General features: G+C 35.9%; 3 protein-coding genes across 4 annotated transcripts; 1 reads left to right on the forward strand and 2 right to left on the reverse strand.

Annotated features, from left to right (window-relative positions):
- Window positions 1-876: 876 nt before the first annotated feature.
- On the reverse strand, window positions 877-6263 carry LOC133286486 (CBS domain-containing protein CBSCBSPB3-like). The gene is made up of 14 exons (XM_061483904.1): window positions 6055-6263; window positions 5668-5836; window positions 5405-5537; window positions 4464-4634; window positions 3525-3603; window positions 3305-3418; window positions 3057-3123; window positions 2799-2904; window positions 2668-2726; window positions 1938-2044; window positions 1733-1860; window positions 1502-1584; window positions 1334-1423; window positions 877-1229 (listed from the first exon to the last, which is right to left on the reverse strand). The coding sequence occupies exons 1-14, from the start codon at window positions 6135-6137 to the stop codon at window positions 1056-1058; spliced, it is 1563 nt and encodes a 520-aa protein (XP_061339888.1). The 5' UTR covers window positions 6138-6263; the 3' UTR covers window positions 877-1055.
- An 837-nt stretch (window positions 6264-7100) lies between these two features.
- LOC133286489 (glycine-rich RNA-binding protein 10-like) lies at window positions 7101-11038 on the reverse strand. Its single transcript, XM_061483908.1, has 3 exons — window positions 10875-11038; window positions 7483-7583; window positions 7101-7186 (listed from the first exon to the last, which is right to left on the reverse strand). Exons 1-3 carry the CDS (start codon window positions 11036-11038, stop codon window positions 7101-7103), a joined length of 351 nt encoding a protein of 116 aa, XP_061339892.1.
- A 10027-nt stretch (window positions 11039-21065) lies between these two features.
- Window positions 21066-25389, forward strand: LOC133286487 (filament-like plant protein 3). Of its 2 annotated transcripts, XM_061483906.1 has the most exons (5): window positions 21066-21781; window positions 22706-22880; window positions 23270-23764; window positions 23813-24537; window positions 24815-25389. In XM_061483906.1, the coding sequence occupies exons 1-5, from the start codon at window positions 21671-21673 to the stop codon at window positions 25046-25048; spliced, it is 1740 nt and encodes a 579-aa protein (XP_061339890.1). In that variant the 5' UTR covers window positions 21066-21670; the 3' UTR covers window positions 25049-25389. The 2 variants fall into 2 exon arrangements, with proteins under 2 accessions (XP_061339890.1, XP_061339889.1); XM_061483905.1 differs by having other exon boundaries at window positions 23270-24537.
- Window positions 25390-25627: the final 238 nt, after the last annotated feature.

The following is a 25627-nucleotide window of genomic DNA, read 5'->3' on the forward strand; positions in this document are numbered from 1 at the left end:
ATGAGTCTTTTTTGAATTTGTGAGGGACCACGATTTTAACTAAATGAGTTCATTTTGAATTTTTTAGGGACCACGAATAGCCTTTTTATTTACTAGGGACTAAAGCGGACATCGTGAAATTTGCTGAGGACCAAAAAAGGTATTTATTCTTAATTTATTGATATTCAATGAATTATATTTACAAGTTACAACTTTTATTTTACGAGATAGAATATTGTTACTACCAATTAGTATTACTATCATTGTTACTACCAGTTTGTTTCACCATTAGATCGATTATGTTGATCTAACGGTTCTGATTTGACTTTTTAAAAATCTGTTTTCTTCTCCTTATATTTAATACTTTATATTTATTTTCACTTTTGTATAATTATGATTCTCTATATTTAATACTTTCACATTAAATATGAGGAATCATAACCATACAAATATGAAAATAAATATAACCATTAAATCAATATAATCAATCTAACGGTGAAACAAATTGATAATGATATTAATAGTAACACTAATTGATAGTAATAATATCTTATCTCTTATTTTATTACACAGCAAAATATGGGTTGTGGTAAAATCTCTAAAAACTATAGAGGATCCGGATTGAAAGATGAAAATAAACCAAAAACAAAAAAAGAAGAAAGGAAATTCAATAAATGAATTTAAAAACAATAAAGATATCTTACTGCAGATTTATTTGTTTAAGATAATCTAAAAAATTGCATTTAAAACATCTCAACATAATTTTCACTGCGCTGGAAGTTGATATTTTTCGGGAATTGCAAGTACCTTCCAAGTAACAAAAATATCGTGACATTTGATTATTTTATGCCACCACTTTATCTTTAAACATATTCATTTTTAAGAAGAGGTCACTAGTTGCCATTACATCAGAGACCAAAAGGGGGAAAGAAAAAGGACTGGCGATTATAGAACCTTCACGCCACTCGCCTATGTCCAACATTTTCTTTGATGCAACGAGTATTTAATTTACGATAAAGCTCTGGAATTTATACAGTATGATTATTGCATGTTTTGTTTTCAAACTGGCAAACATATCACTTTTTGGAACGCTTTAGGTAGATCAATACGCCAATGCTTGTTAGAACAACAGCACCTGCGATAATACCACATCGGAGAGACAATACACTGGTTTTCTCCCAATTGGCTGCACCAGATTGTGGTTTAATTGGCTTGGTTGAATCGGCAAACTCCAAATCTAACTTTAAAGCCTGAAATACAAAGATGCTTCAATGCATGCATCAAATCCATAAGAACAAACCCATGAAAGCCAACGTCACCAAATGAAAAGGCTAGTAAAAGTAGACATCTTCACCTTCAGTCCTGCAGATCTAGCATAGCTGACAGCAGCAGCAACATCGTTATCAGTTGAAAGAATAATTTTATCACCTTCATCGTCCTCGTACTAGAATGGAAGAAAAAGCCGATATCAAAATAAAAAACATACAGTAAAGACAAAAACAAAACTAGAATAAAAACACACCATAATTAGAGGGCGTTCTCCATTATTAACATGACCAATTATTTGCATGACAGAAGATACAAGCTCATCTAGATGTTCAGCGCCTACAACAAAGGCAGAGGCAAATAATTGTAAGTTCTTACAAGAATAAAACAGGGTAGGACACAGGTTTATGAAACAGAATGTTTGTGTCCATTAAAAAAGTATTTATATTTCAAGTTTTTGCAAAGCTTTCTCCAAGATATCACTCACCACTGTTGAATCGATGCACATGACCATTTGGATCCTCAAATTTAAAAGCAAATGAATTTCCATAACCTACGGATTGATATGACTTTGTGGTATCTGCCCCGTCTAAAGTCAGTAGCCCAGAGGCTTCACTGCAATCAAACATATATGCTTATTTACAGAACGAAACAAAACATATATAGAAACAACATAGATATCACCAAAATACCTATTATTATCATAATCTTCAGGCAGCTCTGGAGAAAAAGCCGAGTCCCAAAATTTTTGCATAATTGTGTTTGCCACATCATTAACAGCTCCAGAGCTACTTTCAACCTACAAAGTACATAACTTAGTAACCAGACACTAGCATCTGTATAATAGTACCAAATGTTAATACAAAATTGTATACAATTCTTAATGCACAGTGTTATACTTCGTTGTTAGGTAGGGTGAGTGTACGCCCAACAGTTATAAAAAGCATTATCATGATGAAGTAGGAAAGGGGAATGAAGAGTGCCAACAGCTGGTTAATTTGATCTACAAAACTACCACAAAGTTTTGATAAATTGGGAAATAACTAAATGATGATCAAATATATGCGGCAATCCTTCAATTATAGACGGAAACTATCAATACATTAATATCATTAAGTCTAAAAGGCAGAAATACTTTACAACACTTTGGGTCCTTTGACCAAATTAAAAGAGCACCAAGACAATATAGTTGGATGATGGATGTAGACATAGACATTTACCATTTATGAATTATAATAAAAAAAAAGAATATAACCTGAGTCAGAATCTAAGATATATTTCAAAATAACCCAAGCAGCGAGGGAAAGATGCAAGATATCGGGAAAATGCCATTGGAAGATTTTATAAAAATTCTTGAAAAATGAAAGTTAAATGCTTACTCTACACTATATTTTCTATGTATATATCAAACATGAAATTTACCAGAGAAATTGCAGCATGAGTTATCTGCAAAACGTCCACACACGCAGCAACATTTCCATCTGCAGAACAAATTAATATTCAGTACAACAATGTTAGAAATTACATACGCAATTGAGAAAAACGAAATTCACCTCTGTCCACCACAGGAAGATGTAAGAACTTCCCATCGTGCATCATATGCAGTGCATCAAGAATTGTTGTCTCTAGTGATGCACATTCTGGGTTTGGAGTCATTACCTAACAAAAAAATAAGTAATAAAAGGAAGAATAAAATAGAAAACCAAATCAGTTCTGAATACCTAGCAAATATAAGCACCAGCCAGAAGAATGGCATGTCAGGATAAACCATTTTCCAGTGAAGTAACTTCAGAAAATAAAAGGATGACAACCTTTTCCACTAAGGTCAACTCTGGGGAAAGATTTTGAGCCACGACTCGCATAAGGATGTCTTTTGAACTGCATAAGAGATTTACAGAACAATATATTATGCAAAAGATAAAAATTGTCCAAAGTTCATTTCAGATTTATCACTCAAGGAGATTTCTTATCTAAAAAACATGCAGTCATGGATGATATTCCACAATCCACATCATAGATTTCTAAAGGAAGAGAAGAAAGCCTCAGAAAAGGATCTTACGTAAGAATCCCCTGAATCTTGGTTCCCATCACAATCACAGCTGAATTGACACGCAAATCCCGCATCTTTTTTCCAGCTACATACACATTATCTGATGCTGATGTAATAGCAACCCTAGAAACACATAAAGCTACAGAATGTCGTAAAACTATTACACCTGATTATAAAAGAATCCCTTGGCAATAAATAATAACACAAGAAAATACGATGTAAAAATTACCTAGTATTTTCCCCGACTATAGTTGACAAGGAAGGCCTTAAAATGTGTTCCCTCAATGTTTCAATGAAACCATTTGGTGCTGACAAAGACAGTGGCAATAGAAACAGAAAATCAGCCTCATTACAATATGAAGGGAAAGTATGGCAATTTTAAGTACTTTCAAACATTGATAAAGTCAATATTACGAGAAACCAAAAATTTTAGGAAGCAGAACTTGCAAAGTTTTAATGCATTTATGTTGACAGCATCTGGTACTCCATTTACCTATCTAGCTTAAACTTCACGGAGAAAACCTTACAAATTAACCTCTAAAGTATGTCATTGAAGTATAAATATACAAAGATTACACACCTAGACTTGGTCCATAATATTACTTTGAAATTTTTTTAATTACAATAGAGGAATTTCTGGCAAAGATATTCAATTTTTTTGGGGTGAAAAATATATTATATTTTCAGTTTAGTAACAATTAAGTACACAAGTGATCAATTAAGTCATAGATGATTCACACTGACCACCCTTTGAGCAGTGTTTTAATATAAAATATATTTTATTGGAGAAAAAAGGAGTAAATGGGAGGGACGAAGGAGAATAGTACAACCTCATTAAAAGAAAAATGAAACAAAACAGCGAGCCAAAGCACTCATTTGATAATTCTCCCAAACATTTTTTTTGTACTGCCAGTTCCTTTGTGTACTATTTTCTACTCCAAAGATAAAAATGCTTTAAATTTTGTTTGTAAAAAAGTTAAGTCAGCTTATGAGTGAGCCAAAAAAGATTGACTCCATACTTTTTTTTCAAAAAATACAACTTGTGAATTCAACCATGGCAATTATAAAATTGAACAGACATAACACATACAAGTAGAAGCAATTCATAAGTTCATGTACAAGCAGTACCATAAAATGTATGTATATATAAATGTAACTGTTAACCCACCAGATGTATTACTACCGGGCTGATGTTCCACCCCGTCAGCAGCATCAGCAATGGCACTCCCTTGCTGACTAGCCTTCTCCATCCCAGATATGGCATCGTAAAGACATTTGGTGATATCCAGCATGGCAATGACTTCACCATTTTCCACAACAGGGAGGTGCCTAAATTTACCTATCAGTTAAAAAAGTAAAATTATATCTCTCCCTTAATGAATTACTTTCCAGACTATGTCTCTGTCAAACAAGATGTAAAGTGTAAACATAAAGAGAATCTAATAAAATCACTTACTCAACTATGACATGATCAATTAGTTAGTTGAAGAAGCAGAAATAGTAAAGAGCAAATAAAAATATTACTCTCATTTTATATACGAGAATAATTATCTCATGTTATAAAGAGAAACTAACAGGGACGCATTATTAGAAGGAGAAAAAAAAAGGGAAAGATGTTTAAAGTGAGAGAATATGAAATAACTACTTCATGTGAAATGTGAAATGAGAGTAGTATTTCTTATAAATATAAGTAAAAACAAACAATCTTATAACACACAAGAAACATACGGAGGCCCTGATTGCAGGAAACATTCTCAGCTGCAAGTCGTGCATGAGATGTATGTGTTCAAGTCGTACATGCAGTGATATGTACGGCATGTGACAGGCACACGTAAAATACAATAATTTTGACTAAAATAATATAATTATATGTATTTTAAAACAACAAACACTAATCTCAAAATATCAAAACAACTTTTTTTTTTACCAAGACAACAGTAACAAATAGATTTTACTGCTAAAGTCAGGGCCATGACTGACCCCGGCATATACTAATAACAAAATTCATCCTATCCAATAGTATGTGATCATTATCACAACTCATGACCCTTCTAGTTTTCAAAGTCCAATAATAAAAACAAATTAAGAGGAAACAATAATGAAGCTAACCCTGAACCATCTTCTGAAGAGCTTCAATGGCAAGTGTATCTGATGTCACAAAGACAGGATTCCTTGTCATTACTTTCGACACCGTTGTCTGATCCGGCTGTAACCCCTCCGCCACAACTCTAGTAGCAACATCCTGACCCCAACATATATATACATACACACAACCTTGAATCATATATATATATATATATAATATGAAACATTCCGTACAGAAAAAAAGACACATGTACACATAAAAAACTTTGTTGTAGAGAGTGCAAAACCTTGTCAGTGAGGATTCCAGAAAGCAAAGCACTGGAATCAGTTAACAAAACAGCGTTAATGCGGCGAGATGCCATTCGTCTGCATGCTTCAGAAACCGTTGTCCCATCAGGGATCGTGAGAGCCTTCGATAACCGAAGCTTCTTCACCGTCCTTTCTCCCACATCATCGCTTCATGACCGAATAACCACGATTAAATTAAACCCAAATCAAAAAATAAAATCAAGCTATCCATGAAAAGCTTCAATTCAATAATTAAAATAAAAATTCAAAAATTATATATATTTTTTGATTTCTCCAACTAGAGACGTACGTGTGCATGGTGTAGCGGTATTTCGCAATACGCATGAAAAGAGAGAGAGAGAGAGAGAGAGAGAGAGAGAGATTACGGTTGCGAAGGAGGAGAGGGAGGTTTGGTGGTTCCATTTTCGGCAGGTAGAGACTTCTTGGAAGAACGTTTGGTCTTCTTCATCGTAAAATGTGTATCAGGTTTGGCGCTTAATTTCTGACAGTAACAAATTTTATGAAGCTACACTCTATCAGAATCTCTCTTGTTCATGTCAAATCACAAATACGTTAGGGTTCTCTCTCTCTCTCTCTCTCTCTCTGTCCCTTCCCTCAGCGCAAAATTAAAATAAAATTTTTGTTGTTCTGTTTTTTCACAAGCCTCAAAGGTTCAGATTAATTTCATTTTTTAGGCAATGGTGGCGTCGGTTTTAATTAATAAAATTAAATATAACAGATTTTAATTTTTATTATCATACACAAACACAACTGCAAATTATTTTATTAATTTGAATAGTAATGTTATAAAAATCAGACTAGACCGGCAGATTCGATTGGTTGAATTGGGAATCAAATTATCAATTGGTCTGATCGAATCAATTTATCGGCTATGCATTCAATCTCGTTAAGAATTGGTGAATTAATCTTAAACTGGTTCAATCAATTCTAAACTGGTTTTTTTTTTGTTGAAATGATTCTTGAAAATCCTGGGAAAATATGGGTGCGCATGACAACCTTCCCGGAATCAGTTCTTTTTTAATTTCTGTTCCCGGGAACAAAAATGGATAGGAAACTCGTTTGGTAAAATCGGTTTATTTTTTTTGTTACCGAACCGATTTAATTTTTGTGCTGGGTAACAGAAAAAAGAATCAAAAAATTTCTGCTTTTTTATTCCCGGGCACAAAATGAGAAACACTTGTCTCTTTCAATCACTCTTCATCTCTACCATCATCACCACCACCACCATGATGCCACTCCCACCATCACCACCGCCTCCATCCATATCTACCACCATTACCACCACCATCACTACCACCGCCACCACCACCACTATTATCATCGTCACCACCACCATCACCAACCATCACCATCATTGCAGCCACTGCCGCCACCGCCACCACCATCGCTACCACTACCACCACCACCACCGTCACCAACCACCATTATCATCGCCATAGCCACTATTGTCACCGCCGCCGCCGCCACCACCAACCACCGCCATCAATGTCGCATCCACTGCCGTCACCACCATCACCACACCATCGCCATCGCCACTACCGCTGCAGCCACTGCCATCCCCACCACTAACATGCCACCACCACCATCGTCGCAGCCACTGCCGTTACCACCACCACCATCACCACCGCCACCGCCACCACCACTATGCCACCATTATCACCACCGCTGCCGCAGCCACTACCGTCACCACCATCACCAATGTCGCCACCACCGCTATGCCACCATGACCACCACCGCTGCCGCAGCCACTGCCGTCACCACCACCACCACCATGCCACCACCACTACCACCACCTTCACCATCACCACCACCGCTGCCACTATCACCATCGTCGTAGCCATTGTCGTCACCACTAGCACCATTGCCACCACTATCACCGCCGCGGCCACCACGACTATGCAACCACCATCAACACCATTACCACCACCACCATTACCACCACCACGCCACCTCTTCCGCCGCCACCATCACCATATAAAAAGGAAAGTGATGATCCGGAATTTTTTTATGTTTAATAGAAATTATTTTTTATTATATTACTTGTTGTGTTATCAAACGCAATTCTCATTCTTGGAATAAAGATAGAACATGTTATCAAACATATTTTTTTTTTTCTCAGAAACTGTTCCAAGGCACAGAAATAGAAAAGAATTGTTTCTTTACAGAAACAGTGCCAGGGAACAGAATGATTGTCATGCACACCCTATATAACCGCAATCAGATTCACGAGGGAAAGAGAATATGATATTAACCACTATATCACTATATACTTAAAATTAAGTATCTAATTTTATATTTATTACTTATTTTTTTTTTGGCAGACTACTTATTACTTATCTTTACATAAATTTATATGTATTTTGGCCGAATTAAGCATTCGAGATTGTAAAGTGACGTGTGAAACTTTATCGACCATATATTTTCGTTTCTGCTTAAAATTGTGTTACTTACTTCATTGCTCCAAGAGATATTAATGTTAAAAAAATAAATCTATGACATCGTTTATAACTTTTCGTAAATCGAAGTTGTGTGAAATAATGCTACTTCTGAGTTCTGACCACGATTGATATACATATTGGTTTTTCTTTTTGAGAATTTCATATGAGAACGTTAACTCCTCCTAATTTATATAAGATTTTTTTAAGTATATATATATATATATATATATATATATATATATATATATATATATATATATAATTATAATTATAATTATCTTGTCCAAGATTGATGTTTAAAATAATTTTCACACTTGCATCCAATGGGGGAAGTGGATGCAAGTGTATTTGTTATATTCTCATGATATAGAAATATTTTGCTATGTAAAATATTCAAAATACTTATCCTCAATTGTCACCGAATCAAGGTGCGTTTTGCTAATGTTGATGATTGACATTAGCTGGTAAATGTGGAACCCAAGCGATTTCGACCATAGTTACGGATCATCAAAATCCAGCAACCTTCTACGACTGTCAATAGTAATGGTGGCTAACTTTGGCCACCTCTGCCGATTATCAATCATCAAAATTAAGTCACTCTTGCCACCGTCAATGATCACAGTCAATCCGAAGAATATTTTGGTCAATAAGTCAATCAAAAATGACAATCAACATTCTCAATAAATAATATTATGGGGAATTTGTGCATGTTATTTATGAAAATACTTTTTAGAATTTAAATCAAATGCCCCTTATAGTAGTATCATCAACTTTATAGTTAAATAAATATTGGAATATATATTCTATGAATAGAAAGTAAACTCTACTAAGTCAGTAGCTTGGCTCATTAACCTTCTACAAAATGTCTCATGCAAATTGACAATTAACTCGGAATTAAGTGCTCATTTGGTGTGACGTATAAGGACTGATAGTATAAGTTTATACTATATATTATGATATTTTTAGTTGTTTGGTGTGACCATCGTATAGTATAAATTTATATAGCAAATCCCTTAATACATCAAAATGATGTATAATTTTGTTATGGATCAGTTAAACGGTCCTCACTTCTATCTTCACTACATGAAACACTTCACTCCCCACTCTCTCTTAACTTCCGTCCACTACATATAACCATCCATATGCATTCCATGACACTATTAAGTCATTGGAAAAAATCATCCAGTATGTGCACAATCCCTCCAACTGCTAGTGCACTTCATCTATATATGGCTCCCTATAGCAATGGATAAGACAAGTTCTTCAGCACCATTACTGCTGCATATTGATGTTCACATGAGAGAGCCAACTGGTCACTCCCATGAGCTGTCTCATCAAGCTATGTCTTGTTCTAAGATAAGGCATGCTGCCCATTGTCAGTGTTCAGGGATAGGGAATGTCTCAATGGTGAGCCTCTATGGCTTGCCATGTGTGCCTGTAACACTCCGTTCTAGAACCGGTTTGTTAACATTACGTATGACATTAGGCGCAGTTACAATCACAACAATTAAATTAAAGTACGGATTAACTTTTTCCTTTTTATTTATAAACATTTATGTTTAAAATCAAATCCGTAATTAAAATAATTCCAATAGCTGTAATCATAACTTAAACTATGTGTGGAACACCTAATGTAATTTTATTTAAACCATATGTTACCGCTATAGTGTGCCAAGTAGTCCCCTTAGACCAACAAGGCTTAAAAACTCATTTTTTATTATTATTTAACACTAAACATCTCTACTTTTATTTATTTAAGAAATTTTTATACCACCTTTATGATCCTCATCTTTCAATATCTTATATATTTTTTCGTTAGCTACGCGTGGGTTCAAACCACGCTCAAATCGAAGCACCGTAGCTCAAGATATGAATTTTTGAAGAAAAAGTACTAAAATTTCACAGGGGTCCCCCGCTGGTAGAGCGATCAATTCTAAAAAGAGTATGGAAGAATTAATACAGGTAGAATAAAACTAAATTAATTAATTAATTATAAAAACTATAAAGGATTCCCAACTACAAAAAGAAACTAGCAAGACATATCTGGCTTTAACAAATTAAAATAGTAAAAAGAATTCATAACAAAGAAAGAAAAGAAAAAGATGAAGAAGAAAGATCAATGGTCTTCAATCTTCAAGTTCTTCGGAATCATAATCTCCAGCGTGAGTCTCCTCCTCTGAATATTGTTGCCTCCGTCAAATTCTCCTCTATGTTTCCAAGAGATGCATTTTTATAGAGATGAAACCATATCTTTGATTTTCCATAATATCTTCAATGAAATCATCATTATAATCTCTAATCATATCTTTGATCAAATCCTTCAAATCTTCCTCTGTTTTTTTATTTAATGGAAAACTTTCCTTAAATATATTTAAAGAAAGATTTGATAAGATCTTCAATGATTCAGAAATCCAAAGCAACTCTATTTGATCTCTCCAATTTATCTCTTTATTGAGCTAAAATTTATTGCAAAATATAAAAAATCTTATGAGAATATTATTGAGAATAAAATAACAATTTAATTATAATTCTCATAACTTTTAATTACTTTTAAATCAATTTCATGCTCATATTGACCCTTAATACATAGTAAATTGGAGACTCATCAGCGAACAACAAATTCATTGCCAGGCTACTAGCCTTTTGCGCTGCTCTTCCGTCCTCCCAACAAGAAGACCAGCCCTCCACGCTGCCCTTCTGCCCTCACAACAGGAAGACCTGTCCTTCCGCCCGCCTAATAGGAAGACCAGCCCTCTGCGCTACCCTTCCGCCCTCCAACAGGAAGACCAGCCCTTCGTTCGCGCTGCCCTTCTGCCAGCCCAACAGGAAGACCAGCCTCCGCGCTGCCCTTCTGTCCTCCCAATAGGAAGACCATCCCTCTGCGCTGCCCATCCGCCCTTCCAACCGACATTCACAGCATATTCAATGTTGTTAAGCCATAGTTTACACAGCAAAGTGTTAAGCAAGACTCCCACGGTCAAGTTTTATTTTCAAGACCTAGCAATAACATATCTTCACTAGTATATATATGTTTCTCTCCAACCGCATCATTATAAATTTCATATGAGTTGCTTAAACAATCAATAAAGGCCGGTATGGTTCTCACCCCCGGTATACAATGAAGACCGGTAGCCCAAGACAAAAATGTCATACAACAAAGTCCTGGATGATGTTTTTCCATCCAGGCAAATAAAGTCTAGGATGCACCACCCCTCGGCATAACAAAGTCCTGGTTGATGCTCTTCCACCCAGGCATATTTTTATTTAAATGTTATTACATTTTAGCTATTGTAGGTCATGATCATAGAGCAAATATCTGAGCACCGGTCATCAAAGACCCAAGTCACGGGGCATTATTTATCATATATTTATGCCACAAACAATGTTCATTTCTGAAGAAGGGGATGTATATATTAATCACAAAGATCTCCACCTCTCTCTCTTGGAATACAATATCATCTCCATACTACTTGATTCAATATGAGTCCGCTAATTTATTCTTACAATCAAATTATTGTCGCTTCAACAACATTTGAAGGCTTTTCTTAATAACAAGGCGGCCAACCATGATCGGAGAGTTAAGATTACAGGCACATCTTTGAAGACCACCAAAAGTTCAACACAATTGCAAGCCAGAATAAAAGATTCTCTTGAAGCACTCAAGCATCACCAACTAGACAATTCATACTTGATGACAACAAACAAACAAGATATAAAGGCCGATATACTACTGATTGGTTAAATTGCATCCTACTTGGAACACTGCACACTGCGAGTAATCGACCTAAGCTGCCATACATCTTGGCACCCTGACTCCGCAAGCTACCAAACTGAGGGCTTGATGCTCACCGGCAAGTATACCGATCGCACAAGTAATATAATGAGTAAGTAGAGTATCATCTCCACAGGGATTGTAAACCAAGTACCACAATAACCAGTCCCCTTAAGTTGGAAAACTCAGTTGTTTTTGGAAAATAGTGAATTGATGGTAAAATAAAGACAGAAATTTAAAATATAAAATTTTCAATTTAATAAGCAATGGTAAAAAATAAAACTGGAGTTTTGAGAGAATAATAAAAAGCATTGCAGCTAAGGTACACACACTATATGATCCCCACTTTAAACTTTGGATTAATTGACAACGTTCATTCAATTTAATAACTCAGACAAATTATCATCTCAAATAATTAGTTAAATCCCAATCCCTTGGCAATCTAACCCTTTATTTCAATTGGAATCCTAATCCCTTAGCAACCCCGCATGAAATTAAGCATTAATCACGATAAATCAAACGACTACAACTCACACAAGTCTATCCCTAGAGCATGTATAAATTGTTACTTACCCCCTTTCAGAATCAAAAAACCCCAATATTCCTATTGCGAGCCCTAATTCCCAAATTATTATCTCCTATTAGGTTGATCAAGTCTAACAGAAATAATATCAATACGCACAGGGTAAAAATAAAATATATTAAAATAAACGAGCAAAAATAATCAATCCAGCGTAAAAAGGGTTCACATAGGGTTTGTGACCCTAACTACAATAAAAGAAATTAGCCAGCCATAGACATAGCTGACATAAAATTATAAAAAATGAAGATGAAAGAATGTAATTACAATGAGAAACTAAGAACAATCCTCTGCTCTTCTCTTCCTTCACGAATCCTTGTTCAGCTCCGTTGTCAAAAAGTCTCTTAAAACAGCCTTCACAGCGTCCTTTTAAGTTCAAAATTGCCTCCACGCTGAAGTCCGTGCGGGTAGCGCCATTTTGGCGCGGGTCTAGCGCCACTTTTTGCACTGGTTCAGATTCTCGCGCGGGTAGCGCCATTCCGGCGCGGGCCTAGCGCCACTTTTTGCACTAGTTCGCGCTGGTAGCACTACACTCCTCAGTAAGTGTTACTGTCTGGCATTCCTGCAGCTTATGTTTTCTTTATAACAAGTCCTTCATGAACTGGCATAATTTGGCATGCCAGACAAGGCTTCAGCAAAAGGGATATTAATGTGAAGCTTTCTGAATATACCCAGGAACCTTTCATAATATTGTTTCTTGGCATCTTTCTTGAATCTTTCCGGATAAGGTGCCATGACTCTCACATATTCAGGACTCAACTCAAATTTCTCTTTTGCTTTTTCTTTTTCAGTTGGCTTCACCACTTCAGCAGGTTTCTTAATTTCTTTTTCAGGTTTTCCTGCAGGATCCAGCTTCTCTGCAACCTCCGGGGATGGCAGTACTTTACCACTTCTGGTTGTGATGACTATACAATCTTCCCTCGAATTAGTAACTGTGTTACTAGGGAAGGTACCTGGAGTTCTATCAGCAATTTGCTTAGCCAGTTGGCCAATCTGATTCTCCAAATTTCTGATAGAAGCATTCATGTTTTTGGTATTGGCCCTAGTCTCTTCCATGAAAGCATTTGTGTTTTTTGTATTGGCTCTAGTCTCCTCCATGAAAGCATTAGAATGTTGAGCCATTTGTCCAATTAACTTTTCCAAATCAGAAGGTTCCTTTTGTGGAATAGGAGGAGGTTGCAGAAATTTGTTGGAACTATAGTCAAGACCACCTCCTTGACCTCTCCTCTGAAAATTACTTCCAGAAGGAAAATTTTGATTTCTTGAAAAATTTTGTTGGGGCTTCTGTTCATACCAAACCCCATTTACTTGCAACTGCTGTGGATTATCACCCATTAGAGTAGGGCACTCATTAGACTCGTGAGCCTCTCTACAGTATTCCCACACCACAGAAGTTGATTGAACCTTGGACACTTGCAGTTTCTCAAACTTTTCATTCAAACTATCAAGCTTCTTGGACAACAGCTTTTGTTCAGCAAGCATAGCATCATTGCTCTCCAACTTTATCACTCATTTTCTTGCTTGAACTAGGAAGCTCTCATGCTCATTTCTCGCTAGTTTCTTTATCAAGTCCAGAGCTTGCTCAGATGTACTCTGCCGAATAAAACCTCCAGCTGCACTATTAATTACCAACCTTGTTTCAGGAGAGATGCCATTAAAGAAAATTGCCACCTTTCTGTCATCATCTCCCTCATAGTGCGGACACTTCCGGATAAGTTCCTGGAATATTTTCCAAGTTGCACACAACGATTTTCCTTCAAGCTGGCGGAAGTTTGTGATCTCATTCACCAGCTGGTTGTACTTCTCCATAGAAAAGAACTCGGCAAAGAACTTTGTTGACAAGTCTTCCCATGTCATGATACTATTAGCTGGTTGCCTCTCTATCCATCTGAGAGCCCTTCCCTTAACAGCAAAAGGGAATAGTCGAAGCCTGATAGCATCGGCAGACACTCCATTGTGCTTAGTAGTGTCACAGATCATCAGAAATCGATCTATGAACTCATGGGGGTCTTCTTCCTTAGCACCAGAAAATTGAGCCCTCTCCACCAAAGTAATCAAAAATGGCTTCAGCTGAAAAAAATTTGCCTCCACTGTCGACCTGAGTATACTTGAGTTTGGCCTATTGAACACCGGAGTCAGAATGGTGTCCAACAATCTTGGAGGTGGGTTATTTGCATTGTTGTTACCCGCCATCTCTTGTATTGGTTGTACAGGTACGTCCTTGAATTCTTCCCAATTTATCTGCTTGGCAACTTTCCTCAGTCTCCTCTCAGTTCTTGCAATTTCAGGATCAATCACAAAGTCTGTAGGAGCAAGTCTACCTCGCATAAACTCAGAAAAATTAGTTAGTAGCACCTGCCAACACAAAACAAGATAGAACAAAATAAAATAAAAATAAAAATCCAATCTCAAAGATCGACGGTTATTTGTAATATTGGAATTAACAATCCCAGGCAACGGCGCCAAAAACTTGATGCTCACTGGCAAGTATACCGATCACACAAGTAATATAATGAGTAAGTAAAGTATCGTCTCCACAGGGATTGTAAACCAAGTACCACAATAACCAGTCCCCTTAAGTTGGAAAACTCTGTTGTTTTTGGAAAATAGTGAATTGATGGTAAAATAAAGACGGAAATTTAAAATATAAAATTTTCAATTTAATAAGCAATGGTAAAAAATAAAACTGGAGTTTTGAGAGAATATTTAAAAGCATTGCAGCTAAGGTATACGCACTATATGATCCCCACTTTAAACTTTGGATTAATTGACAACGTTCATTCAATTTAATAACTCGGACAAATTATCATCTCAAATAATTAGTTAAATCCCAATCCCTTGGCAATCTAACCCTTTAATTCATTTGGAATCCTAATCCCTTAGCAACCCCGCATGAAATTAAGCATTAATCACAATAAATTAAACGACTACAACTCACACAAGTCTATCCCTAGAGCATGCATGAATTGTTACATTACCCCCTTTCAGAATCAAAAACCCCAATATTCCTATTGCGAGCCCTAATTCCCAAATTATCATCTCCTATTAGGTTGATCAAGTGTAACAGAAATAATATCAATACGCACAGGGTAAAAATAAAATATATTAAAATAAACGAGCGAAAATAATCAATCCAGCGTAAAAAGGGTGTTCACATAGGGTTTGTGACCCTAACTACAATAAAAGAAATTAGCCAGCCATAGACATAACTGACATAAAATTATAAAAAATGAAGATGAAAGAATGTAATTACAATGAGAAACTAAGAACAATCCTCTGCTCTTCTCTTCCTTCACGAATCCTTGTTCAGCTCCGTCGTCAAAAAGTCTCTCAAAACAGCCTTCACAGCGTCCTTTTAAGTTCGAAATTGCCTCCACGCTGAAGTCCGCGCGGGTAGCACCATTCTAGCGCGGGTCTAGCGCCACTTTTTGCACTGGTTCAGATTCTCGCGCGGGTCTAGCGTCACTTTTTGCACTAGTTCACGCTGGTAGCGCCATTTTGGAGCGGGTCTCGCGCCAAATCCCTGGTCTCTGTATTTTTCCGGCGTTGCAACAGCGCCAAAGTGGCGCAGGTAGCGCCACTTTCCTTTTTCAAATTTTCTCAATTTTCCTATTTCTTCTTGCTTTAACCTGCAAAAATGATATACAAGATGAAAAATAAACTGAAATAGGAAAACTAACTAATAAAAGTTATTAATATACAAGAAATGCTCTTTTATGACTGATTTCTTATTATTTTTGGCTTGGAAAACATCACATGCCAGAGGCACATCAGGGCTTCTGTTCTGGATACTCATCTTGAGGGCACATCTTGAATCTTCTAGAGGGCACCTGTAACACCCTGTGTGCACCTGGTGTATTAAACATACATATGGTAATAGCGCAGCTAATTAAATGCGGAAGCTAACTTTTTCTTTCTAATTATGAATCATTCATTATTAACCAAGTGGATTTACTTATTCCTTTTCAAAATGTAGCCTATATGTAAATTGCAACAAATACTACACTGAATAATCTCATGGCATAAATATATGTGTATCTAGTCACGGAACTACAACACGTAGACCAGACAATATCCTGATATAATATTACAGCTTACATATAAAACAACTTGTTGATACCAATGTAGCATGGACAACCCTCATGTTCACCAAATAAGGCAACATAGCCAAACAATGTCTCAAATAAAATAACAATACGCTAATAGCAAGGCATAATCAATATCCAGGCATATCAGTAAACCAGCATGCATAATCAGCTCAACTCTGGCCTCCTGCCACCAGAGGTCTCAACCACAGAGGTAGCTGTACTTGAAAATGTGCCCCAACACGGGGTGAGATCTCTAAAAGTAAATATCAGTAAGGCAAGGGGTCCTCAATGATCTCTCCACCTCAAGCTCACTTACATGTGCAATATAAGTTCCAAAAGATAATAGCAGTATAATTTCATAATCGGTGCAATGCAGCATATATCCATGTCATGTGTGTAAGCATCCTACTGGCCAGAGAATAAAAAGGTAGGAATTACGTACGTCTACAACCCACATTACTCTTGTACCTCACCCACTGAGTTACCATCTTGTATGACTCCACATACTCAGGGATTACCGTCTAAGTGGAACACCACATACATATCATATGGCAATTGCACTCATAAAACAGCTCAATAGCATATCCATATTCATCATATATTTTCAGAAAACACATCATTCATATAAATCATCCCTCCATGAGATATGGTAGAACCAACAATGGACAAAACCGACGACACGAAAGCTTACCTCTCAAGCTAACAATCCCAAACAAGAGTCCACACCAGCCCACGGTCACCAAACAACACAATCACATTCTGTTTATACCAGAAACATTATCAATATACATCATCTAGAAGTTCATTACATAATCATATGTTTACACTACACATGTTACGCAAAGAAATGAGTTGATCAAGCTCACACTCAGTGATCACAAATGCAATAATCATAAAGAGTACCAAAACAACTATAAAGCATTAAACACCAAGCAGATATAGCAATAATCCACAAGTTTCTCTAAGAAACTGCTCTGATACCATAAAATGTAACACCCCGTTCTAGAACCGGTTTGTTAACATTGCTTTATGATATTAAGCGCAGTTACAATCATATTGGTTCAATTAAAAACCCGGATAAATTTTTCATTTTCTTTTTAAAACTTTCTTGCTTTTCCTTTTTAACAACGCCGAGTTTAAAATAACCAATTGCGTGACCATAACCTTATTACCTTACGGAATAATCAAAAACGAACTTAACATCATATTATTATTTTGTTCGAGTTCAATACTAAACTCTCTTCTCTTTTTATTAAATTGGAATTCCTATACTTACTTTATAGTTCTCATCTCACACTATGTTATAGATATCTCAGTTAGCTTCACGTGGGTTCAAACCGCGCTCAAATCGAAGATCTGTAGCTTGAGTTATGCTAATTTTAATAAACTAGGTTGGAGCTGTTTTCGGGATGCGCGCCCGAGTGCTCAAATGGGCGCTCGAGCGCCCAACGGCGGAGAATTTTGTCATCGTTAGGTTTTTCAGTGTGCTTGGACATGTTCCGGCGCGCTTGAGCGCCAAGAGGCAGGGGATTTCACTTATTTTCACGTATATAGCGTGCTTGAGCACCCAAACCAGCGCTTGAGCGCCCTACACCTGGGGCAGACTTGGTCTCCCCTGTTTTTGGTGAATTTCTTGGGGAAACTCCATTCCCCTTTCATTCTTCAAAGGTTATTACACCTAATTGACAAGGAAAAGCCAACCATGGTCACACACCATGTGGCACCTACATTCCATAAACTCTTTACCAATTCATCCTACAAATCAAAATGATAAACATAACCACATATTCATCAATACATCAAAGCTTCAATTGCATCAATGTTCTTCCCAATTTCATATACATGCCAAAGGACTTAGCTACAAAAGGAACATGATCACATCTATTAGCCATTTACAACAAGGCATTCGCCACCACAATGATCATGCACTAAGTCCCCCAAAATACATCATGTGTCCTCAAAATATACATGTACATATGGCAATGTAAATGACATATACATCTACTATCCTAGATGAGATGCAATCCAAAATGATAGGCTATCAACATATGACCATCTAGTCCAAATACAACCACTTGCCACTAGAGGCTCTTGCAGCATCTGTACCTGAAAGGGGGTCCCCACAACACAGGGTGAGATATACGAATATATCACAGTAAACCAGGGGTCCTAGGAGAATCTCTCCACCCCATAGTTCACTTCACAGTATAATAACAATACACAATAAATAATGCAGTAAATATATATCCATGCAGTGTGTAAAACATCTCCAGGAGAAATCCCTCGAGCTCTTGCTGTCCTAAGGATACTCAGATGCAAATAGTCCTACTGATCAGAGAATCTATCAAGTATGATTTACGCATCGTCATGCAACATACAAACATAGGGAAACACCATCCTATGCCACTCCCAAAGCAAACACATATGTATAACAAAGCATTAAACTACTTATTGCATTTACATACACTATCAACAACCACTACCCATTCAGGGCTTGATGGAACAATAAAGGAATTTACACCCAAGGTCCGAAGGCTTACCTTAATGCTCCAATTCAACCTTTGTTCACCAACAAGTTTGCAACCAATCAAACTTTGAATTCAAGCTACAACTTTGCAAAATACACACCTACACCAAGATATCACACAATCAATCAATACAAGTTAATGAATATTAACATATTCATCAACAAAACAACAATTTCACACCACCACTTGACATGAACTTACCTATCCAAATCCTTTGATATACAAATCCTTTTTCGAAGTATAAATTGGTGAAGATAAACTTTTTTCTGTTTTTGTTGATCAACTCCAAGGTTGACTTGAGAGTTAGCACTTCTAAAGTTAAAGACATTGTTTACTAACTTTATTTTGTGTAGAAATTCTTAGAAAATTATCAACAGATTTGTTGTTTAATTAGTAATTACAGTAGTACTTACTTAGAAGCTCAAGTCTATATAAAAAAGTATTTGTATGTATTTTAATTTATTTATTCTGTTTCATAAAAATTTATAGTTAAAATGTTTAAAATATTTTATATTTTATTATAAAACAACAATCTAACCCTTTGTAACAAACTTGACTATCACTAATATTTTAGGGAAATAGTTTTCTCATTTTACATGAAATTTTTTTCTCATGCTACATTCACAATACATGAGTGGGTCCTATTTTGACTTTTTTGTTTTCTCATCTTTTTATGGATCCCACTCATGTATTGTGAGTGTAGTATGAAAATTTTTTTTCATATAAAATAAAAACATTAATTCCCAATATTTTATGGGGAAAATGTTTTATTTACGTACTTATTTTTCTTCTGCAATCACGTGCATTTTCTCATTTTATATCACATGATTTTACTTAAGTTTTCTTCTCACATTAAATATTCTCTATCCAATCTTCTCCTTTCAAATATAAAATAATTATTTTATTTTCTTTCATCAGTCGTTTTCATGCACAAGAAAATTCTTCTCTCCGTAATTGGTTGTTCAATTAAATGATATAATTGCTGCCGTAATCAGTTGGTAAATGTTTAAATTTCTTTAAACATTAAATCCTCAAACAATAATTCAAACTCACATTAAAACTTTTTCTGAATAAAAACCGCATATTGCTTTCACCATATGTATCATTACAACAATTGTACAATAAAAGAGAACGAGACCCATGTGGTTTTTATGTGTGCGCCGCAACAGGGAGAATAACAGTGGGAAGATGGGAGACCGGAGACAGACGGTACTCACATGTTATAGGGATTCATGCTTTTTATATTTTAGGAAATTTTATGTTGTTGTAAAAATTTTTTTTGCAATAAACAATTATAATTATGTATTTTTTTGAAATACATAGTTATTATCGGGAAAAAAAAATTCCAATTCAGCAAATAATTTTTAAAGAGAAAAAAAAAAAAACAGTTTTAAGATTATAATTATGTATTTCTAAAAATACATAGTTATAATCGATTGCTATAAAAAAGTTTCGTAGCAACATAAAAAAAATGAATACATACTTTTATTTTCTATATACACACGAAAGTGTGTGACAATGTAAGGATTATATAAGACTGAAAAAAGAAGAGAAAAAGGAACAGATGCGCCAAGAGCAATGGCAGAACAAGTTAACAACAATAATAGCAACAAGAACAAGACAAAAACACAAAAAGAAAATAATAACATTTTTGAGAAGAAGGTTATATTTATAAAAATTTTATTTTATAAACTCTTACAAATTATATTATGTCTCACCGGTAATATACTTTACTTTTAAGTAACAGTATATTACTGGTAAAATACAATGTAGTTTGTAAATTTGTAAATAAAAGTTTCACAGTATAGTCCTACTCTGAATGCTTCTAGTGAAATTGCATGGCCAATGAGCGGGAACAACTCGGTTTTTGTATGAATAAAACTCCAACAGAGTTTACCTGCATAACAATGAAAGTTAAGATAAAACTAGAAGTGGACTTTTGAGACCACCTCTTCACAGTTCTTGGTCCCTACACTTCTCTGTCCCTTTTTTTTCCATTCAATAATGTTCCTTCTATTCTATCCCTGCAGTTTTTCTGACATTCCTCTCAGATCCATCCCTCTCTCTTGCTCTTTTCTTCATTCCGTTGATTCCCTTGTCTTCTTTGCAGATATTTGAATTGACACAGCAGATAGGCCTTTCTCTTCTCTTTTACTCCCCAATTCTCAATGGCGTGAAATTGGGGAGTCTTGAATGTAAAGGAATAGATAAAGCCTTTAAAGAAATCATTTTACAATTTTATATCCTTTTCTGAATGGAGTGAGGTTTGACCAGTGATTCCTTTCGCTGTATAAATGTTGAAATCGAGGTAGATGGGATTGGAAAGTGAATTCAAAGCAAAGCTCTCATAACCACTTTCTGTTTTCTTTGCAAGTTACTTCTTCTGGTTAAACACTTTGCTCTTGATAGCCCCAGATCCAGTTCTGAGTTTCTGCTTTATAGTTCATTTCAGGCTAAAGGGTTTTGGGATTTTGGTTAGCATTAGTAGTGGTTTTTGAGCACCAAGGGTTGGTTCTGTGGCTCATGGTGTTCTGTGAGGGAATAAGGAGGTGTTGCTTTTTTGCCTATATTATAGATGGATAGGAGGAGTTGGCTATGGCGCAGAAAGTCATTTGAGAAAAGCCCTGGTGAAACTGAGAGTTCTGGATCAGTGTCATCTCATTCAGAAAGATTCTCTGATGATCAGGTAGAACCTTTTTGGCTACGTACATTGTTAACTTCTCTATTTTGCATGCTTTCATGGTTTGATCATATTTGTTTCCATCCTTTCTTTTGCATTACTGAACCGCATGGGGAAGGAGTGGGAGATATCATCCTACAACATAGTTAGCTCTTAGTATTTGTGATGTAGTGAACTTTCAGGGTAGTGGTCATTTTTGGAGGTGAAAGTTGTAAAGAACCAATTTAACCCAAAAGCTTAAACTGTTGGGTGAGGCTACATTAATGGTTTTATATATCTCAACATGCCCCCTCACACGAGAGTCCACTAGACTTAAAGGGTGAACGATGCACATACCCACCTACCTGTGCGAAGAAAGATATTTCACTAGAAAGAAAATAGGAGGCGGTGAAGATCAAACCCAGTACACCGAGGCTTTGATACCATGTAAAGAACCAATTTAACCCAAAAGCTTAAGCTGTTGAGTGAGACTACATTAATGGTTTTATATATCTCAACAGAAGTTGTAGTTTTTGTTGAGAGGGATGAAGAAGATAGATGGAGGGAATCTAATATGACATGGATTCAACACTCAATAGCACAAAATTGAGGTGTTATAAACAGAGAATGTGGCCTTATCCAAGGAGTAAGTGATGGGGAGGGAAAATAAAAAGAGAAAACCTTTTGCTGTAATTGCTAAGGCTTAGTTGAGTCAAGAGTACAAGAGACTGGAATCATAGTTCAACTTGTCTGTTGCTTGAGATAGTTTTTAAGTTTCTTGGCAAGCTGAAAACTGTTATTCCTTGGTATGCAAATTTTGAATGGAAGTATTCCTTTCTAAAGCATATAGGTCATTAAAATTCAGTCGTATTTTGAGATATCTGACTGTTCAAATTGTTGTAAGTTGGAATGGCAAAAATATGAATCTGATGCTTTTTCCATGCTGTAAAGGTATATTCCACCCAAACTACTCCATCTCCAGAAGCTACGTCTAAGGCTGCTCCAAATGAAGAAGTTACTAATGCGAAGACTATAACAGAAAAATTATCTGCTGCTCTCTTAAACATTAGTTCCAAAGAAGACTTGATAAAGCAGCATGCTAAAGTTGCTGAAGAAGCTGTCTCAGGTATTTGTTGATTGCCCATCTTGTATATCAATAATTTCTCCCTGACTTGGCAGACAAGTTTATACAATGAGAAAGTGCTTGAGGTATTGAAAAGTTGCAATCAACTTCGTTGTTTATTGGTCAGATTGTTGTATTTGTTCAAGTGCTGACTTTGTTATGGTTTATGAAAAATGAATATCTAAAATCATCTGAACATGATCCAGGGGTTATACTAAAATTTGCTTTATCTGCTTGTCCATGGTACAGGAGAAGCTTCTTCTCTAGAGGGATTATTGGGAAGTTTAATCCAAATTCTTTGAAAGACATCTATTTTATTTTCTTTTTTGAGCTAAAAACTTACATTAATTAATGAACTAAATACTTCTATATTGGCCTTTCATTTTATTTAGGCTGGGAGAAGGCTGAAAATGAAGTATTAACTTTAAAACAACAACTTGACGCTGAAAAACAGAAGAATTCAGTTCTTGAAGACCGAGTTAGTCATCTTGATGGGGAACTCGAGGAGTGCATGCGGCAACTTCAACAAGCTAGAGAAGAGCTTAAGGCTCAGCTTCAAACAGCTAAAGCAGATGCTGCTGCATCAGTTGGTTTTGATCTTCACCAGAGGCTTAAGGATGTGGAGAAAGGGAATTCAAGTCTTAAAATTGAGCTACAATATCGACTTGAGGAACTAGAATTCAGGACCATTGAGAGGGATTTAAGTACCCAAGCTGCCGAAAAAGCAAGCAAGCAACATTTGGAGAGTATAAAGAAGGTGGCTAAGCTCGAAGCCGAGTGCCGTAGACTTAAAGCCATGACTTGCAAAACATTCTCTGCTAATGATCACAGGTCTTTGAATGCCTCTTCAGTTTATGTGGAGTCTTTCACAGATAGCATGTCAGATAGTGCAGAGAGGCTAATTGTAGTTGAAAGTGATATGCACAAGTTAGGAGGATGGGAGATGAATGAAGGTGAGCCAAGCAATTATGATTCATGGCAATCTTCTTTAATTACAGAAGATCAATTTAAGAATGAAAACTCTACTGGAAAAAATTGTATGGTCCTTTCAACTGAGATCAATCTGATGGATGATTTCCTTGAAATGGAAAGGCTTGTTGCATTGCCAGATACAGAAAGTGTAAGCAGTTTTCTTATGGTAGGACATGCATCAGACCAACCTAATGTTGGCCAGGGCACAGTAAATACTGAAGTGGAAGCTTTGGTTAAAAAGAATGCTGCATTGGAAAAGAAGCTAGAGAAAATGGAGGCAGATAAACTTGAGCTTGAGATGGATTTAACCGAGTGCCAAAAGCAGCTTGAGGCATCACAGAATAGGATAAAGGAAATGGAGTTGGAGGTAGCAGAGCTTCAAACTCAGTTAGCTCTTTCAAAAAAATCAGATGAAGAAGCATATGAAGAACTAAAAGAAACCCAAGCAAAGAATGAGATAGTTGAGTCAAAACTCAGAGTTTCTCAAACTGAGGTAGAAGAATTGATTTCAAAAATTTGTTCATTAGAGGATGAGATTGAGAAAGAGCAAGCTTTCTCTGCTGAGAATTTGGCCAAGTGTGGGAACTTGGAGGATGAGCTTTTCAGAATGAAGCATGAAGCACAACTTCAGCAAGACACTGAGATACTACATAGGGAAGGTTTTAATAGTGAGTTAAACTTAAAGCAGGTCAGTTTGGTAACACACAATAGGAACTCTATAATTTAAGTTTCCTTCAATTTCTTTGTTGTTTAAACAGACTAGTTAAAATATTGTCAAGTGCATGATGCTTTAAGCTAAGTTTTAGTCCAAATATTAACATGTTAGAGTCCACATGAAGATTTGTTGCAATTGCATTTGATGACTAAATAGCTAAATATCAGTGATGTTTGTTGTGTAAATATCTCACATTAACCATTAGTTACTTACTCTTTTCATAATAATAGTTTGGCATCTCTTAATGCAGGAGAAGGAACTTGAATTGGCTGCTAGTAGATTTTCTGAATGCCGTAAAACCATTGAATCTCTTGGACTGCAATTAAAGTCCCTTGCAACAGTGGAAGACTTCCTACTTGATTCAGAGAACCCTATGGAGTTAACTTGTCAAGTTACATCAGGTCCCCATAATGGTGGTGAGCAGTTGAAATTACATAATAGTGATTTGAGTTTTCCCAAAAGAGATTCTGAATCATCAGTTTAGTTAAACCCATTTGTTACCTATTAAAAAAGCAATACTAGTTTTGGTAGATTCTACACTAGAAGCAAGAATGTAAGCAGAACAGCAAATCACTAAAAAGGTAGGTGGATAAAAGAAAATGTGAATTGTAAAATGTGGTTTATAATTATGGGAAATAATAGGCTTATGTTTTAGGAGACTACTATCTTATGTCATATATACTTCGATAGTTGAACTGTCATTTTTTATTTTTTTTGTTTTTTTCCTTTAAAAGGGTGAACTCCATCATTTTGTGTCCTAGCATAAGATATGCTCTCTCATGCAACATAGAGTAGACAAGCCCGTATAGTTATTCAACAAGTGTAAATCCGTACTTACTTATTTATATATAAATAGCACTGCTTGCAAAAGTAAAATTGTTCACACATCAGTTACTGCTTCGTCCTTGGCTCTAAGGGAGTTGGGATTGTCAAATGAGTTGTGTTTTATTCATGACATTGTCTATAATTGTTCAAACTCTTTTGAAAAGTAAGTGTGTGCTTTTTGGGCTACACCACAATTAATTTCATGAACAGTTTGAATGCACAAAACTTATAAGAATGT

The sequence above is a fragment of the Gastrolobium bilobum genome, unplaced genomic scaffold, assembly GCF_033153095.1.
Source record: "Gastrolobium bilobum isolate Gb01-03AN ecotype WA unplaced genomic scaffold, APGP_CSIRO_Gbil_v1 utg66978, whole genome shotgun sequence".
Classification (NCBI taxonomy): Eukaryota; Viridiplantae; Streptophyta; class Magnoliopsida; order Fabales; family Fabaceae; genus Gastrolobium; species Gastrolobium bilobum.

Excerpts from the sequence above, each read along its gene's own strand:
- LOC133286486 (XM_061483904.1), bottom strand. The coding sequence starts at position 6,137 with ATGAAGAAGACCAAACGTTCTTCCAAGAAGTCTCTACCTGCCGAAAAT. Across the intron at positions 5,538-5,667 it reads CTGGAATCCTCACTGACAAG|GATGTTGCTACTAGAGTTGT; the intron begins GTTTTGCACTCT and ends TGTTGGGGTCAG. Across the intron at positions 2,045-2,667 it reads CTCATGCTGCAATTTCTCTG|GTTGAAAGTAGCTCTGGAGC; the intron begins GTAAATTTCATG and ends TGTACTTTGTAG.
- LOC133286489 (XM_061483908.1), bottom strand. The coding sequence starts at position 11,038 with ATGTCGGTTGGAAGGGCGGATGGGCAGCGCAGAGGGATGGTCTTCCTA. Across the intron at positions 7,584-10,874 it reads AAGGGTAGCGCAGAGGGCTG|TCGTGGTGGCCGCGGCGGTG; the intron begins GTCTTCCTATTA and ends GTGGTTGCATAG. Across the intron at positions 7,187-7,482 it reads CGGTGGTGGTGATGGTGAAG|TGGATGCGACATTGATGGCG; the intron begins GTGGTGGTAGTG and ends TGGTGACGGCAG.
- LOC133286487 (XM_061483905.1), top strand. The coding sequence starts at position 21,671 with ATGGATAGGAGGAGTTGGCTATGGCGCAGAAAGTCATTTGAGAAAAGC. Across the intron at positions 21,782-22,705 it reads AAAGATTCTCTGATGATCAG|GTATATTCCACCCAAACTAC; the intron begins GTAGAACCTTTT and ends CATGCTGTAAAG. Across the intron at positions 24,538-24,814 it reads GTGAGTTAAACTTAAAGCAG|GAGAAGGAACTTGAATTGGC; the intron begins GTCAGTTTGGTA and ends CTCTTAATGCAG.